Source organism: Balaenoptera borealis, assembly GCF_965194805.1.
Source record: "Balaenoptera borealis genome assembly, chromosome: 3".
Classification (NCBI taxonomy): Eukaryota; Metazoa; Chordata; class Mammalia; order Artiodactyla; family Balaenopteridae; genus Balaenoptera; species Balaenoptera borealis.
The window spans coordinates 37411256-37431135 of record NC_138866.1 but is presented as its reverse complement, the minus strand read 5'-3'; the positions used below and the strand labels follow the sequence as shown (position 1 = coordinate 37431135).

General features: G+C 35.5%; 1 protein-coding gene across 2 annotated transcripts in view; it reads right to left on the bottom strand.

Annotated features, from left to right (window-relative positions):
- The window catches only part of LOC309626117 (WD repeat-containing protein 89), a 116292-nt gene that overhangs the window by 85050 nt on the left and 11362 nt on the right, over window positions 1-19880 (bottom strand). Inside the window, exon 2 of one of the 2 annotated variants that reach the window (XM_082386568.1) lies at window positions 6452-6541. The exons of the other annotated variant lie outside the window; for it this stretch is intronic. Coding sequence (XP_082242694.1) covers window positions 6452-6541 — 90 coding nt within the window. The remainder of the gene's footprint in view (window positions 1-6451; window positions 6542-19880) is intronic. 2 annotated transcript variants of the gene reach the window in all.

The window sequence follows — 19880 nt, the reverse complement described above, 5'->3', positions numbered from 1 at the left end:
CTTAACAGCTGATTTTTTTCAATAGTAAACAGTAGTACAGTACTACATGATCCCCAGTTGGTTGAATCTGAGGATGCAGAACCCCTGATACAAAGGAACTGCAGATACAGAGGAACCAAGTTTATGAAGGGCACTCTGTAATTATAGGTGGATTTTTGATTGTGCTGACCTCCACGTTGTCCAAGGATCAACTGTACTTATTTTTCAAAGACTTCATCTTCATGCATTTACTATAATAATCACACATTTAAATACATAATTATTTCCATGACTAAAGAGGATACAAAGCCTATTTTTCCTTTTCCCATTCATTCATTTATTCACTGAACAAATACTTATTGAGTACCTACATGTGCCTGACACTATTTTAGGGGCTGAGGATACACTGCTTAATAAATGAAAAGATTCCTACTGCCATAGAGCCTACATTTTAGTGGGGATGACTGACAATAACCATGTGAGTAAAAAATAGATAAATATTACAATTTCAGATTGTTAAAAAGAAATTAAAACAAGACAATGGGATAGAATGATGAAAGACCCTATTAGAGTGATTAGGGAAACCTGTCTGAGGAGGTGACCCTTGAGCAGAAATCTGATTCCAAAAAAGAGTCAGCCCTATCTTTAGATCTAAGGAGAAGTGTCCCAGGTAGAGGGAATACCAAGTGCCAAGGCCTTGAGGCAGAAAAGAACCTAGTGAGTTCAAGGAACTGAGAGAAATTCCGTGTGGCTCAAATAGTGAGAAGAGTGATGTGATATGAGATCCAAGAGACAGACACATGTCAAATCATGTAGAGAGGGCCCCTGTAGGCTAGGTAAGAAGTTCAGATTTTATTTCAAAAGTGATAGGGAGCCTGAAAGATTCCCAAGTAGGAGTGTAATAAAATCTGATGGATATTTATAGAAGAACACTCCATCTGCTGTGTAGAGAATATATTATAGGGGTAAAGTATGGAAGACAGGAGACACTAGTGGGAGGCTACTGTAGTGGTTCACTCTAGATATGGTCCATATAAAGAGACATACATAGATGGATTTAGTAAAATATTTTAAAATTAGAGGTGACGAACTTCAGCCTGGTGATGATCTGAATGTAAGAGAGAAGCAAAAGAAAAAGGGGTCAAAAATGACTCCTCCTTTTAGGTACAAACAACCGGGTAGAAAATAGAAGATGGTTTATTGGAGGAAATAACACTATTATTAAAGAACTTTCCTTTCTGAATCATTCCTGACATGAACAAAACTGTTTCAGAATTTCCACCTTAAAACAAACAAAACGAAATCCTGGGATCTAGTATCACTGAAAAATTTATCAGAAGAGTTGCTTATATTCACTGCCTCCACTTTCTCACTTCCTATTTTTTCCTAAACTCATCACTGCATTGAAACCACTCTTTTCATGGATACTAGTGACCTTTATGCTGCCCAAAACAATGGTTACTTCTCAACAGCATTCAATACAGTTAAGCAACAGAGTAGTTGCTTAATGTTTTTCTGTCCTAAGATTTTTATTATGTAATAGTTAGTACATAGAATAAGATACGTAAAGTACATGTGAAATTACAAAAAGAGTATCTATGAAATCACTGCCCCAAAAAAGAACTATAATATTACCAGTACTTTGAATCTATTGGTATGCTGTTTCCTAGTTCTATCACTCTGCATAAGCCTGAGTATTAGCTGAATAAATACCTGCTTTTAAAAACTGTTTTATCACATATCTCCAAATAAAACATTACCTAGTTTTGCTTCTTTCTGAGCTTTATAAAAATGTTAGGCAGTATGCAGTCTCCTTTGATTTGCTTTTTACACTTAACATTAAGTTTTTAAGATTCATTCATCATATGTAGTTAGTTATAGGTCATTCACTCCCACAACTATATAATATTTTATTGTGTGGTTATACAATTTAACTATTTTCCCACTGATGGTCACTTAGGATGTTTTCAGCTTTTGGATTAGTTCATTGGTTATGGTTGAGCTTGAATGCTTTCTTAATTGGTATATATTCTTAAACCAACCAGCATTATAAACAATGCCTCTATGTTCTTTCTTTTTATGTTCCCTGTATGGGTCTATGAAAGTTTCTCCAGGACATATGCCTAGGAATGCAATGGCAGAATCATAGTATATGTGCATGTTCAATTTTACAAGACAATAAAAAATTTCCAAAATGTTTATAGAAATTTACATCCCATCAGTTGTTGGTATTTCTTGATGTTTAATTTGCATTTCCCTGATAATTAATTAAGCATTATTTCATATGTTTATGGACTATTCCTTTTCTATACAATGTATATTTGTGTCTTTAGGGCAACTATTCCTTTGGATTTTCTTTTACTTGCTGATTTACATGATTATATACATATATATGATAACACATCAATTATATTTTTAGATGTATATTTCAGTATGACATAAAACATCCAATATTTGTTGTCCTCTGCTTTTCTTTTATAGCTCTATGAACAATAAACTTAGATTGCTACAAGTCTCTATACAAATCTGCCTCCTTTTCTGATTGAATTATTAATTACTTATAATATTATCCTGAATAAAAAGGCACATTTAATTTCCATGCTACAGAACCAGAAGGAAGAATGATTGAATTCAGGACATAAACATGGTGGCTATCATTGTAATATCAATTTAATGTACAATATTAAAATGTGTAACAAAGTGGTTTTAAGCATTACAGCACAAAGTATTCAATAAAGAAAAGCTGATGTTAAAGGTAGCATAAAGAACTCAAAGTAGGAAATTTTCCAAAAAGAAGCTTAGCAAATAATTTTAGATACTTATTAATTATAGATAACATATATGCTGTAAAAGTTAATAATTACACATTTGAATGGAATGTTCCTGGTTATCAAATTTACAGTAGAAGATATCAAATACCATAAATTCAATAAAGATTTATTATGTATTAAATTTGAAATTGTCTCCTTTTCATTTCTTCCAATCAGTAAATAAAACTAGAGAGGCTGGTGATTCACTGAGGCTAGAATTCAAGACTTCTGCTGGCTCCTAGGGGTTTGTTTTTTTTTTAATTGTAACATATTTCAGGTGTTCTGCTTCTAATTCAACATGTCAGTTGATGCCAACAGGGTTTCTAACAACAAAATGTATTATTGGAATGCAATCCTTGATTATAAAGGCATTATTAGGGATGGATTTTGAAATTTTTATCTTTAATTAAAATTCAAATTTAATACATGTTCAGTACAGAAAAACTAGAAAATAGGGATAAACAATAACAAGTAATTATTACCCAGAAATAACTACTATTAAAACTCTTAGTGTTTACTGTTCTGGATCTTTCTCTATAACATGTTTTCAGGATTTTTCCTGTTGTTTGGTTAGTTTGATTTTTATGTCTTGTTATAAAAATGGGTTTGAGAAGTACATTCTACTTTATGATCTCATAATACCTTTCGAAAAAGACTTTCCACATATAGAAAAATAAACTTTTAGTACAATTTTGGGTAAATGTAATTATAACATATTCATAATTTTACTAATGTAGAAACAAAATAGTAATTTGTCAAGTACTTAATCTAGTTATTTAAAAATGGCTTGTGTTTCAAGAAATTTTTAGAGCTAGGTTTGATAATGAATAAAGGAAAAATGGGGACTTCCCCATTAAGTTAAGACTCTGCACTCCCAATGGGTTCGATCCCGGTTGGGGAACTAAGATCCCGCATGCCGCATGGCACGGCCAAAAAAATAAACAAACAAATACATAAATACATACATACATACATACATACATACATACATAAATAGAGGAGAAATGGATGTAGTAACTCCTCTACTTTTCTGGGGATTAAGAAAATCTATTTAGGAAGGTAGGCAAATGTTAAAAATAAACTTAAGTGTTGCTCTTTGTGTTATAACAATAAAAACAAAGCATATGGAAAATACTCAACAAAGTGCTCATTATAAATTATTTACACTACATTATTAGAACTTTCTTCTTAATGTTAATAAAGACATCTGCCTAGATAATATGGCATCTAAGCACCTATTAGTAACTTCTAGGCCATACTCTGCCTATAGTTCCATAGTAATTTCACAATAAACAATGAAGATACAAATTATGATTAAGAAAATAGTTCAAAATGCGGGTAATTACTGAAGCATTAAACTATAGGAAAAAGTGAAAATTGTGGGAATATATTAGATCCATAATGTAAAAAGGGGGGGTTCATTAGGACTATAATTTCATATATCAATTATCAAATGATAAAACCAATATAACATTGATTAGGAATAATTGTGCTTATAACACAGAAACATAATTTACAATGCTGGCAAGTCATCTGTGATTTTACTTTTAAAAGAAAAACAACTTGCAATGCTATACATAATAAAATTCAGTAGCTAGTCAGAATAAAACTGATAAAGACATTTTATGGGACAAGATCGTTTTTGAATAATTAAAAGACGGGCTGGGGAATTCCCTGGTGGTCCAGTGGTTAGGACTTGGTGTTCTCACTGCTGGGGCCCGGGTTCAATCCCTGGTCTGGGAACTAAGATCCCACAAGCCTCACAGTGCAGCCAAAAAAAAAGACCAAGGGTTATCGGACTCACGATTTGGTTGTCAGACTCATGATATGAAAAAGAATACATCAATATTGTTTTTACTTCAGCTGATTCAAGAACAGATGTTATCCAGTATCTAAACATGAACTGAACTCAGCTTGAATATTTAATCAATTCACTATACATTTCCTTTTTATTAAGAACAGCATGGTTGAGATTACATATTCAATATATTAAGATTCTTATTCCTCTTTTATGATGATAATGAATCTAGGGATAATATTATCATTCATAGATGCATAACCTTTTGTTAGTTTTTTAGGTGTGATATTGCTAATTGGTAGTGGAAGGGAATAACTGTAACATGGCACAGAGATGGAAAACATTTTCTTGTGACTAATATTAGATTTGATATAAAAATGTGATACTTAGTCTATTATAAAATTAGTAGAGATTAGTCAGAAAGATAGAATTATATGCCAATTCATAATTTGCATTAATATAAATAATTATAAAAAATAAAACACAAATAGTTTGCTTCTTAACATAGCATTTGGGACTTCTGGAAATTTACTAGTGAAGGGGCAGCTGCTGGAAGCAAGCAATCTGAGGAAGAAGTAGAAACCCAGTACTTCTACAGCTACGAGATAAGCTAATGAGACACTTTTATGAGTCGAAAAGTCTAAAAATGTGAACTTCTTAAGGACAAGAAAAATTTTATTTAACCCATTATAAACTTTTGGATTCCATGAATTCATTTCTATCTCTCCACCTTTCTTCTGATCCTTTATCTACAAGATAATACATAATACATTCACAGTGTCCTAAGAGACACCACACTAAATGCAAGGGATAGAGAGTTACTTTTCTCATGTTGCTTATTATCTAGTGGGGATGAGAGATAAAGAAAAAAGCAATAGCAATTTAGCATAAGTGTTATGCCAGAATTATGTTCAAGATGCTCTGGGAGAAAGGCTACCTAACCAGTCTTGAGAAAGGAAAGATGGGGAAGGTAATGAGGCTTTAGGAGATAATGTTTTTTTGTGAGTCGTGAAGAACAGGAGAGGATAGTCCGTTAGGCAAAGAAAAGGAAAAGGGCATTCCATGTGGAGGTTAAGGCATTCCTAATGGTGTTGGGATATGAAACACCCTTTGCATTTGAGGAAACATAAGTCATTCAGTATGGCATCATACTTGTGTGTTGGGCAGTAAACTACAACAGGAGGCTAAACACTGTTCGGAGCAGTGTCTTATTGGAAGTGGGGCTGCTAATTAAGAAGCTGCTGCAGTAATCCGGTTAAGAGATGGTGCAGGCCAGAACTAGGAAATGTCAGTGGGATAGAGGGGAAGGGAAGCGAGTAGGTGTGTCTGGCTGAAAGAGTACAGGGTCTCTGTGCTGCTGCTTTTGAAACTGAATTGCATTCTCAAAATAAAATACCTGATGTAAGCCCTAAAATACTGTCAGGAAAGAGGAGAAAACTAGAGTTTAATATTCAAATACAAGTGGCACCAGGACAGTTTAAGTTCATTTAGCTTCTAGTCACGGGGTCCTCACTTATAAGTAGAGCTCCTTGGTGTCTGTATTTACATTGTTGGTTTTGACTCAGTGGTAGGAAAGGCATAGAAGAGAATGAGAAAATAAAAGTGAAACTGGAAGGAGGGAGAAATGTTATCCTGAGTATAATACTTGGTTATTGTGGGAACTGTTTGTACGAAATACGTGATAACTACATTAAAACTTTACAAAGCATCCTGTTTCTATTTTTGCAAAACAAAGAAGATTTACAGTAACTAACTATATTTTCTCATTTAGGTTTCCAGTAAGTTTGAAAATGATTAAAAATTATACAATTGCCTGTCGATTTTAGAAAAAAATAAAGCTCTATGAATACAATGTTTTCCTTACCAGAATGGAGTGCATGCCCATGTAAATTCTACTTAGGCAAACTAGAGAACACCAGCAGGGAATAAGAATCAGTCCATATATAAGAGGATACTAAAGGGAAAAAAAAGTAAAATTAGTTAAATAAATTAGGTTAAATATAAACAAGCAAATAAAAAATCACTATACTACAAAACTCCAGGAGAACAAGAACTATGTGTTTTTTACTCTCCGTTGTATTCCCAGCACCTAACCCTAAGCATGGCACATAGCAAACATTCAGGAAATCCTTTTACATGAATGAACAAATGAATCAAATGGAATGTTTCTACAATCTTCGTTGTGGGAATTGGCTCATTTTTGCTTCTACAGTAAAGATTCAATCACTGGTATGCTACAGAAGAAAAACAGGTAAGAGACATACTTTTACTGTAGCTTCAAAATGAAAGTGCCTCTGGAATAACGCCTGAATCTGGTCCAGGTGAATATCATTGCTCCCTTGGGGAGGAGGCATTACCTCCCTCTCACTTCCATCAGTGACTGACTGCTATTTGCCATTTCCCCATCTTCCTTTTGATATTCAGCATCACGTAATTTGTTGCCCATTTTTGCCCCTCCACTAAAATTTCAAATGGCAACCTTATTGCAAAAAATTTTGGTGGGATACTGGGAGCAGAAAGCCATAAATTGGGAAAAAACTTAAAATGTAGACAACTCTTAGTATTAATGGCACTGGTATTAGACTTGGCTTTGAAGCTCCTGATATTAAAGGGAAGGAGGAAATGACTGATGGATGGGCATGTGCCTGATAACTTCAAATTTCTCAGTGAAATTGAAGCCAAGATAGTTCAATTCAATAAGAATTCAAGGTGGTTCAATAAGAAGTGGAGTTGAAAGAGTTAAGTAAGGTTGCAAGAAGAGTGGTCAAGATTTAGTTCACTGTTGTTTTGATTTGACTTCTCTACTGCTTTTAACATGGCCCACACATTTCTTCCTGAAAGTCTAAATACCTTGATTTCTACAGCATCACACTCTCGTGGTTCCCCTTTCACCACCTATTTTTTTCTGTGTTTTCTGCACAAGAGCATGTATTCCTCTAATTTTTCCTTAAACGTTAGTTTAACTAAGGGTTCTGCCCTTAGTAGTTACTGGCAGTCTCACCTTTTCTTATTTTTTAACTACTACTTAGCATGCTGAAGACCTATCCATGCCCTTGGATTAAGAACCATTTAGCCAACCCCTGCACATATCTCCATCTTGAGATCCTTATGGAGTTAAACCTACTATACCTCAAACCCGACTCATCATCCTACCACCTAGACTTGTTCCTCCTCTCATATTCCCTATTTCATTTGGAAGTATCATAATCTAAATGAGAAGTATGAATTATCCTTGATTTCTCCCTTATCCCTCATATTCAACCAATAAGCAAGTCTTGCTGATTTTACTTTCTAAATATTTCTTGATTCTGTCATCTCTTCACCCTACTTACACTGTCCTTATTCGGATCCTCATAGTTTCTTTTCTAGGCTCCATGTATTTCTTCAGGCATTCTTCCATATGCATGAGGAACTTGCTTAATGGGGCAGACAGACATGTAACCCTATAAGGAGGTTAAGGGCTATGATAGGAGTATAATAAAAATTCAGAGGGAGTCTAAGGGATGGGCTTTTAACTTAGTTTAAGGATGTTAGTTGAGTCTCCCAGATTAAGATTCAAACTGTCCCAAAAGATAAGGAGGATTTACTCTTTAGAGGAAAAAGGAGCACAGGGCAAAAAAGATAGAGGACATTACAAACAGCAGGAGCAAATGAAGAAATGCTTGTGTCCAAGAAGCTGTAAGTAGTGAGGTTTTCTAGGAGAATAAGTTTTAAATTCTTGCTGAGGAAAGTCACTAAATAATAAACACAAAATATGCAAATTATACAATATGTAAATATATAAATGACATTCTATATAAAATATACAAATTATACAATAAAACATGATAAGTACTATGGAGAAATAAAAAGAGAACAGGTGTTGAAACAGTAATGTTCACCAAATATTCCTTGTGCTCCTTTTGCAGTTAGATTGGGGCCATGTGACTGGTTTTGACAATGAACTGGGAAAAAGGTGACTTCTGCCCCTTTCAATCATTCTATGAACTCTCTCTTCCCTACAGATGTGACGCTGGAAGCTGCATGTTGAGATGCATCACAAGATGGGCAAACTTCCATCAGCCTGGGTCCCTGAGGTTCTAAGTGGAACAGAGTTGTTTGCTAACCCGTAATGGATGTGAAACACAAATGAGAAATAAGCTTTTGTTGTTAAGCTGTTCTCAGGGTTGTCATTACCAGAGCATAACCACACCTATCATAATTAAAACTGTAACAGAAATAGGATCAGGAGTATGGGAGTGTGAGTGGGGCAGGTTAAAGTATTAAAAGATAGTCAGTGTAGGCTTTATATTGACAAGCTGAGATTTAAGGCAAGACTGGATGGAAGTGAGAGAATTAGCCAACCAGGTATCTGAGGAAAGAACATATACGAGGGAGTGGGATCAGGTAGAGCAAAGTCTTGAGGAAATGCGACTGGCAAGGAAGCTAGTGTGGCTGGAACAGAGAGAGCAGGTAGGAAGAGAGGTGAGAGAGGTCATGGCAACCAGAGCCTGAGAGCCCTCTGTAAGAAATCTGATTTTGGGGGGAATCAAATGGGGAGCCATTGCAGGGTTTTGAGCACAGCAGTGTCGTGGGATTAGACAACAAGGGAGCAAGGGTGGAAGCAGGAAGACCAGTTAGGAGGCTGCTGTTACAATCTAGGTGAGAGATGATAACAGTGGCTTTTGTCGCTGTAGCAGGCACTCAGGTTTTTTCAATTTTTCTGTTAATTTTTTTTTTAAACTGTTAATAGCAAGGGAGAGGCAAAGAAGTAAAAACTACCAACACCACCAAAAAAGTCTCCTATGCGTCTTTCTTCTTTCTCTTTTTTCACTTAGACCCCATAAGGAAGTAAAAAAGTACAAAGTTATTGGTGGGAATTCTCTTACACAATAGATAGAAGAAAAATTTATTTATTAAGTCTCAAAAGCTAGGACTAAAGGTAGGCAAAAAGAAGCATTTTAAGTTAACTGAATTTAACTTAACTTAATCCACCTTTATTCAGGCTTACTAACTCCAAGGTGTTTAAATGGGAGAGTTAGGAATGCAAACAAGCTAGATGCGGAGGCTTTTCCCCTATTCCAGAGCACCTTTAGACCTCACTGGGGTAAGATGACTACTTGGGAAAAGAACAAGTCACTTTTTTTTTCACTGATGGTTGATTTTTTTAAGCCATTAGTCTCTACCTTCACAATATTTTCCCTAGATTTTTTTTGTGGAAAGAAACACATTTGGGGGAAGACCTGATTCAGTTCTGACTACATAACTTTCACATTTGCTCCCCACAGAACAGAATTCAGTATAATTACAGTATCAACAAAGAAGTATTTTATCAAGCAATCTTTTAAGCAGATAAAAAAGATCACAGATCTTAATGACTATAAAAAGTAAAACCACCTAGAAAAACTAGATAAAGTAATATTCCTAAAGTGGGATCATGTTGGGGGAGGAAGATTATGCATAATAACCAATTCATCTGGCACACTTATTTTATATTTAAGAATATCCAAATTATAACTACCTTTTTATTTTATGTTAATCTGTCTCTAAAATTTAGGACCACTAATATTTAGGACCACTGTTCTCATTTAGATATTGCTGGAAAGAAAACAGATTTATGTGGAATTATCCTTTCCTAAGAAATGACAGAATCTATTACAAATATATAAAATATACATAGACTACTCCTTTTCAGTCATTTTTGTTAGTTCCCCCCTTTATTCACAGCTCTTTAGTATTAGTGTGCCCATTTCCCAATCTACACTCACTCCCTTAGTGATCTCATCCAGTCCCACGGATTTATATACAATCCACATGTTCATGACTCAAATTTCCATCTCTAGCCAGGACACCTCTCCTGAATCTCAGACTTTTATATCCAACTGCCTACGTGATCAATGTCTAACAGGCATCTCAAATGTAACATGACTAAATCTGAACTCCTGATTTCTCTGCCATCTCCACATCTGACCAGCTTAAATTCCTATGGTTATCTCCTTCCTAATAAATGACTTCTCCACTGTTCCATTCCTCAGGCCAAATACCTTGTTGTTAACATTGACTTCCTCATTCATACCTATCATCCAATCCATTAAAAGTGTCAGTTATACCTTCAAAATATATCTAGTTATTAATTATAATCCCCATGGTAACCACAAAGAAAGTATCTAAAAAATATACACAAAAGGAAATAAGAAGGGAATCAAAATGGTACACTATAACCCTCCAGTTCCCTTTCCCATTGGATTTGAACCCTGGTCTCGGTGGTCATAAAAGGAGGAATAGTAGTACTGAAGCTGTGCTCATAGTGTCTGCTATATAGCATGTGGACTAGTTTAAAACAAGGTAAAAAAAAAAAAGGTACGCTATAAAAAACTCAAACACAAAAGAAAACAGTAATGTAGGAAATTAGAAGTAAAAACCGGCGTAAGACACACAGAAAACAAACAGCAAAATGTCAAAAGTCATTCCTTATCAGTAGTTACTTTAGATGGAAATGGTTTAAACTCTCCAATGAAAGGCAGAGATTGGTAGAATGGATAAGAAAACACGATCCAACTATATGCTGCCTAAAGAGACTCACTTTGGATCCAAAGACACAAATAGGTTGAATGTGAACAAATGGAAAAACATATTTCATGCAAATAGTAACCAAAAGAGAGAACTATGTGGCACTACTAAAATAAGACAAAACAGACTTCAGGTCAAAAATTGTTACCAAAAATTGCAATCATTGTTGCTTTTGTTGTGGTCATCCATATACAATGCTTGGTGTCAGTCTATTTATCTCTTGTAAAAATAAAATACAGTGTGTGTGTGTGTGTGTGTGTGTGTGTGTGTGTGTGAAAAAAAAAAACTGTTACCAAAGACAAAGGACAATATTTATTGATAAAAGGATCAATTCATTAAGAAGATATAATGATTGTAAACACATTTGCACCAAACAAAGCCCCAAAATAACTGAAGCAAACATTGACAGAATTGGAGAAATAGTTCTACAAGCCAGTCTCATCAGCATTGAAAACCTGCTTTTCCACATAGCCTTTTTCCTAAATAACACTTAGCAGACAATCTAAAGATTCTCCCACAGCCTCTTGATCTTGACTCAGGATTATTGCAAGTTTAACATTTTTCATGCTGTATAGTCTTTTGAAATGTGCAGGCCAGTCAGTACTACAAGAGAAGAATTTAATATTTTCCTTACTCTGGGTAACATGATTTCATTGGCTTTCAGCTTCATAACGATGCTGTCCACTATGCTTTCTTTTTTTTAATTCGTTATCACCTCATGAATCCACAAAGTCAGCCACTTTTCCATCTTTTCCATAGCTTCATCAGGCACTACAGATACTACTTCAGCATTTCCAGAGTGGCCTTACATACACATCAGTGCATTTCCTCTTCCCTTTTCTGGATGTACTATATTGTTGATGCATTAATATTGAACTCATGGCCAAAAGAACTATAACTGGTGCCTGAATGAATCTTACCTCACACATGTATATTTCCTTTGTAAAGCATATCACAGCCTTCTTGTATGTAGGAACACTAAACAACACTGCAGCTTGGGGACCATTTTAAACAGCAAAGCCATCAAAAAAAAGCACAAAGACATGACAAACGTGGTACTGAACAGACTGCAAAAAGGACTCTTGTTTACAGTATAACAGCTGAAACAAGAAAGCAGTTTATTGCCTTGTTCAGCCTTGGCTGGGAACATGTACGCCAGGTGACTCAAATTTTTCACCACTCTGCACAGGTCTGAATGTACTGATTCTCGAGTAACAAATTCTACTGCGTAGGTAAACTTACAAACAAGCAATCCATGAATAATGAGGATCAATTGTATGTAGAAATTAAACTACTCTTTTTTTTTTTAATTGTTGTTTGGCTGTGTTGGGTCTTAGTTGCGGCATGCGTTGCAACTCAAGGGCTCTTTCTTGCGGTGCAGGGGCTTCTCTAGTTGCAGCCCACGGGCTTCTCTCTAGTTGTGGCCTGCAGGCTCTAGAGTGGAAGGGTTCAGTAGTTGTGGTGCAGCCTTAGCTGCCCCATGGCATGTGGGATCTTAGTTCCCTGACCAGGGATCGAACCCGTGTCCCCTGCATTGGAAGACAGATTCTTAACCACTGGACCACCAGGGAGGTCCTGAAATTAAACTACCCTTAAATAACCATAGGCCAAAGATGAAATCACAGGGAAGTTATAAAATAGAGACAAATAAAAACTAAACACAACATACTAAAAATCATGTAATACAATAAAAGCAGCACTCAGAGGGAAGTGTATAGCAGTGGAGCCCTACATTAAAAAGAAGGAAATCAGTCACAACTCTGCACCTTGAGGACTAGAAAAAGAAGAGCAAACTAAATGCAAAGCTAGCAACTGAGGGAAATAATAAAATGATAAGAGTAGAGAAAAATGAAATACAGAATAGAAAAACAAGAGAAGCAACACAACTAAAAGTTATTTCTTTAAAAAGAACAACAAGACTAATAAATCTATAGCCTGGCTGACAAAAAAAGAAGAAGATGCAAATAACTAAAACCAGAAATGAAAGTGGAAAGATTACTATTGATCTTACAGAAATAAAAAGGATTATAAGACGGACTTCCCTGGTGGTGCAGTGGTTAAGAATCCGCCTGCCAATGCAGGGGACACAGGTTCGAGCCCTGGTCCGGGAAGATCCCACATGCTGCGGAGCAACTAAGCCCGTTCGCCACAACTACTGAGCTTGCGCTCTAGAGCCCGCAAGCCACAACTACTGAACCCACGTGCCACAACTATTGAAGCCCTCACGCCTAGAGCCTGTGCTCCACAACAAGAGAAGCCACCGCAATGAGAAGGCCGGGCACCACAATGAAGAGTAGCCCCCGCTCGCCACAACTAGAGAAAGCCCGCACGCAGCAACGAAAACCCAACGCAGCCAAAAATAAATAAATAAATTTATTTTTTAAGAAAAGGATTATAAGAGAAAACTATGAACAATTATATGCTAACAAATTAGATAACCTAGATGAAATACACAAATTCCTGGAAAAACACAAATTACCAAAACTGACTCAAGAAGAAATATAGTCTAAACAGACTTACAACAAGTAAAGAAAGTGAATAAGTAATCAAAAACCTCCAAAGAAAAACCTGAGTACAGACAGCTTCACTGGTGAATTCCACCAAACATTTAAGGAAGATTTAATGTCAGTATTTCCCAAGCTCTTCCAAAAAACAGAAGCAGAGGGAACACTTCCTAACTCATTCTGTGAGGCCGTTATTACCCTGATATCAAAACCAGACAAAGACATCACAAGAAAACTATAGGCCAATATCCCTTGTGAATACTGATGCAAAAATCTTCTACAAAGTATTAGCAAACAAAATCCAACAGCACATTAAAAGTATTATACACCACGATCAAGTGGTATTTATCCCAGGAATACAAGGGTGGTTCAACAAAGAAAAATCAATCAATGTAATACACCACATTAATAGAATGAAGTAAAAACAAAAACAAAAAACACATGATCATCTCAATTGGTGCAGAAAAAGCATTTGACAAAATCCAACACTCCTTCCTAATAAAAGCCCTCAAAACCTTGGAATAGAAGGGAACTTCCTTAACGTGATAAAGGGCATTTATGAAATATCTACAGATACTATTATGTTCAATGGTTGAAAGATTGAAAGGTCCCTCCCACCCTGCCTGCCAAGATTAGGAACAAGACAAGGATGTCTACCTCTTACCATTGCTATCTAACACTGTATTGTAAGTTCTAGCCAGAGCAATTAGGCAAGGAAAAGAAATAAAAAACATCTAAATTAGGAAGTAAAACTATCTCTATTCACAGATGACATGATCTTAAAAACAGAAAATCCCAAAGAATCCACAAAAAACTACTAGAGTTAAGAAATGAATTCAGCAAGTTGCAGGGTACAGGATCAATGCACAAAAATAAGTTTTGTTTCTATACACCAGTGATGAGTAATCTGAAAAGGAAATTAAGAAAACAATTCAATTTACAATAGCACCCAAAAGAATAAAATACCTAGGAAAAAATTTAGCCAGATAAATAAAAGAACGATATACTGAAAACTACAAAACATTAATAAAAGAAATTAAACACCCTTATCTTTGACAGGATATATTTATGCATTAGGATATATTTTATGTATATTCTATGTGTACATATATATTACAAATACTTATATGTCCTTAAAATGATAGTATTTATTTTAATTATTGTCTAGTGTCTGCATATAGTAGGCAGTCAATAAATACTTGTTGAATGAAGTAAATGTAAGCCTTTAGCCACTAAGAACATCCGTCTTACAGTATCTCATTCAAGATAACTTGGGGTCAAAAGCCACGGTATCATTCAATTCCTGGCCTCAAACTTGGGCTATGTTAAACTTTAGTTCTAAGAGCATCTCTAGAATTCACCATGATAAACTGCAATCTGAAAATCCTGTTGAGTAAATTAGGAAAGGGAACTTCCAATACTTGTTTTAGAATACACATTATTAGGTAAGGATTCTGTAGCTTAAGCTTTTAAAAGTAATATACACTTTCTAAAACAAAGTAACTCAAGTTGCATAGAAATATAAAAGCCACTTCATTCAACAACACAATATGAACTATATTTTCTATACTAAAAGCAAAAATAAATAATCAAAAAAATTTAATCAAAATAGCATGTTTTCCTTCATGGTACTTTCCACACTGGTAGACTAATGTAGAGTAATATGTTGGTTCAAAAAGGTAAAACAAAATCTGACCCATATACAGTCATTTAATGTACATATTAATAAAAATGTGTACTAAAATATTTTCAACTCAATCTACTGTTTTGACCTATACACATTTGTTGTCATCTTAGTTACTGTTTCACTGTCAAACTTTTATATCACAATTTAGCAAAAGAACTCATCAATAGAACTTAATTATAATTTTAAATGTCTTTTATATTACAAACCACAATAAGGAAATACTATTTATTAGCAAACTAGTTGATGTGGCCTTATGTTAACAAAATAAGTCCATTTCCCAATTCCTATTATAGGGAAGGGATTTGTGACGAAAAAAGATAAGGGCTACATGTAATATTATATAGATTGCATCATTTTAGAGCTGCTAAAGGAAGCTCTAAAGCCCACAGCTTTCCAGATAGTTAAGATGAACAACAAATTCTTAATTCCCTCTGCAGAAACCAGAGTAGAAACAAAAGAAATTTAGTAAATCCCGTCTTCCAGGCAGTATCCAGTTCATTAATTCATTACGATTTTAACCTGTCAAATAATTTTTAATCTAATTGTCTCTTGGATAATATACCTTATTTGCTCACAAGGTCCCAGAAAATTTCTCCAGTGTCTAGTACAGATTCTGTAGAGATTTTTTTTTTTTTAATTCCTAACTCAAATCTCTAGGGTTGGGAGCAAATCTAGTCTGGGATGACAACAGCTCTTCTGGAGCTGCCTCAGCACTTGGGAGAGTAAGTGGAATAAAGGCAATTAAGTACAGTAATTTTCAAAATGCAAAAGGCATTGCAATAGAAAACTCAAACTGGATTTTTTTATACCCCAAATTCAATTCTAGGCAGATGTTAGAAGAAATGTGTGTGGGTTTGTTTTTTACTGAGATGTTAATAGATTAAATAATTTAACGTACAATTTACCATGTACCAGGCACTATTCTAACAGCTTTACAAATATTAGCTCATTTAAACATCAGAACAACCCTAAGGGGTAGGTGTTCTAATTTAAATGAAACAGGCAGAGAGAGGCCCAAAATCAAACAGGTATTAAGTTACAGAGATGAGATTCAAACACTGGAAGTCTGATTCACAAGTCTGAGCTCTTAACCACTATACTAAGCTGTATAAAGTGTATTGTTTGTTTAATTCCTTGTATCCCTAGGATCAAAAATACCACAGATACATTTTACTTAGTTTTTCTTAGAATGGAGGCTAGGCACAAATTTCACTTAATTACAAGTACAAAGGATCTTACACTAATTCCTCTCCCCTCTCTTTACAAAATAAGAAACAGACCCAGCAATGCTAAATAACATTTAGTATTATATTCTAGTGGCCTATTCTGATGACTTTTCCAATTTACCATGCTTATTACTTTACACTTTTATCACTACACAAATAGGTTATAATTTTGAGTTTGGTAGGGGTTGCTAGCTTCTATTTTCTTTTTCTTAGAGAATGTTGAGCTTTATCTGCTGAATTTATGTTATTTCCTCTAAAAAGAATGTTTTTACTTAAGTCTTTAGATCTTATCAAAAGAGATGAAAGAGGGAATTCCCTGGCAGTCTAGTGGTTAGGACTCCTCACTTTCACTGCGGAGAGTGCGGGTTCGATCCCTGGTTGGGGATCCTGCAAGCTGGGCAGCCAAAGAAAAAAGCAAAATGACAACAACAACAGCAAAAAGATGAAAGAAAAATGTACAAATCCTTCCTGTTTTCAAATCAATAAAAAATTACCAAACCCAAAACAGATTATATGACCTCCTAGATGTTTTTAATTTCATGCCACTATCTAATCTTTTCATTGCGAATCCTATCACAGAACACTTATCTAAACATTTCCTTCAGTTATTCTACCAAATGTTTTTACTCCTACTGATATGCTTTCCTTAAATATTTATCACTCATAATTGGAATTATTTTTTATATTAGGACATTTTCCATTCACACTCACTTAAGTCAGTAAGTCAATAAAATTACTTACAAATAAAGCAGTTGCAGGACTGCCCTGCTGGCACAGTGGTTAAGAATGCGCCTGCCATTGCAGGGGACACGGGTTCGAACCGTGGTCTGGGAAGATTCCCACATGCCGCGGAGCAACTAAGCCCGTGCGCCACAACTACTTAGCCTGCGCTCTAGAGCCTGTGAGCCACAACTACTGAGCCTGCGAGCCACAACTGCTGAGGCCCACGCGCCCAGAGCCCATGCTCCGCGACAGGAGAAGCCACCGCGGTGAAAATCCCGCGCACCGCAACAAAGAGTAGCCCCCACTCGCCGCAGGTAGGGGGAGACCCTGTGCAGCACCAAAGACCCAACGCAGCCAAAAAAAAAAATTTTTTTTTTTAAAAAGCAGTTACAAAGACTGTCCTTAGTAGAATTCAAAAATTTTTAAAGTAACTTAAGCATGGGACAAAGGCAAGCACCAAGAAAAAAAATTATATTTTCAATTTGAGGAATGGACAGTGTTCATATGAACAACAAAGGACAGGAAGAACACATTAATGATATATTTTGCACTGTTCTCATACACTGCTAGTGGAGTAAAAATTGAGGCAACCTGTCTGGAAAGCATTTTGTCAATACATAAAAGAGCTGTAAATGTTCATATACATTGAATCAGTAACCTCTCTCCTAGAATTCTTCACTAAAGAAATAGAAATGAGGGCAAGGATTATATATAAATATGTTTATCATAAAATTATATATACCATACAACAATGAATAAATCAACATTTATTGATAATAAAGTAATGCTTAAAAATATCAGTTTTTGGAATTCCCTGGCAGTCCAGTGGTTAGGACTCGGCACTTTCACTGCCGAGGGCCTGGTTCAATCCCTGGTCGGGGAACTAAGATCCCATAAGCCATGCAGTGAAGCCAAAAAAATAAAATAAAATATCAGTTTTTGGAGCTACACAGACCTGGATCTAGCCACTTACTACATGCATTTATTGGGACTCTAAAAATGTAAATAACAGATATTAAATTATCTTGAGGGGAAAAAAAGAGATGTATCTCTAAAGATACAGAGCATCTCACAGAACCCTAGGGCAGAATGAGGCTAAGCTTCAAGAAGAAACTGGAATTATAAACTGGACAGTCACAGGACCATCTCTTCTCTTTACATATCCACTTCATTCTTCTTTTTCTGCAGACTAGTTTCTCTGTTCTTCAGTCCACATGGTAGATAAAGATTTCTGAATTCACTACTTCTTCATTGAGGAACCTGCCCAAACAGTACTCTTCTCAGTTCCCGATGGGCAAGAACACGTAGAGAAAATATGGCAGCCCTATAGGTGAGGGAACCTTTAGAGGGTTGGGAACTAGGCAGACTCTCCAAAAGGTGCCTACTTCTTCAGGTGTGGGACCGTGGGCTAGTTTTATAGTCTCTTTGCAATGCAGTTTCCTCGTTTATAAAGATAATAATATCAACAGTAAGGACAACCCTATAGTATAAAAAGTATTTTGCAGGAATATGAAAATATTTCATTCATTAATAATGTTTTCTAGGAATTTTTACTGATAGAAAATTTATGACATAATGTATTAGTCAGAATTCTTTAGAGAAAAAGAACCAATAGGATGTATATGTATACATATATATTGAGAGATTTATTATAAAGAATTGGCTTTATTATTGGATTTATTTTAAGGATTATGGAGGTTGGCAAATCCAAAATCTTCAGGGTAGGAAAGCAGCCTGGACACCCAGGGAAGACTTGATGTAGCTCAAGTCCAAAGGCAGTCTGCTGGCAGAATCTCCTCTTCCTTGGGGGAGGACAGTCTTTTTTGTCTTAAGGCCTTCAACTGATTGGATAAAGCTCCACCCACATTATGGAAGGTAATCTACTTTATCCAAAATCTACTGATTTAAATGTTAGTGTCATCTAAAAATATCCTCACAGAAACATCTAGAATAGTGTTTGACCAAAAATCTGGGTACTGTGGCCTAGCCAAGTTGACTCATAAAATTTACCATCACACTTTATATTAAATAAAAAAAGAATAAAGTCCGTATACAATATGGTCCCAATTATTTCAAAATTGTAAGGAAATAAAGTTAACGCTAGCTTTTTCCTACTCTTGTATTTTCCAAGCCTTCTATAAGGTTCAGTACTTATCCTGTTTATCCTCTTAGTAGCATTTAACAATATTAACTACTTTCCTTTTCCAGAATACCCTCTCTTTCTTTCACTTGTAGTTTATAGTATATTCTTTTTATGATACTGTCCAATCTATATCCCTCTCTTCTGCAAACATCCCCACTTAGACCCAGCAGTGTGGCCCTGGAGACATGCTCATACTGTGTGATCCTGCTCTCTTGGCCACAGCCCCTGAATCAGACACGGACACTTGGCTCTAGGGAAGCAAATCCATTGACTGGGCTGAGCCGATTAGATTCTTTTTCCTAATAGTAATAAAGTCAGAAAGTCAGTCAGTCTCTGTTACGTGCTTGAATTTGGAAATGACATAGAACTAGGGGTGAGGCTGACATACACATGCCAAAGCAGAGACAGAAAAGAAAGAAGCAGAAATGAGAGACCATGCAACCTCAAGAAACAAAGATGGA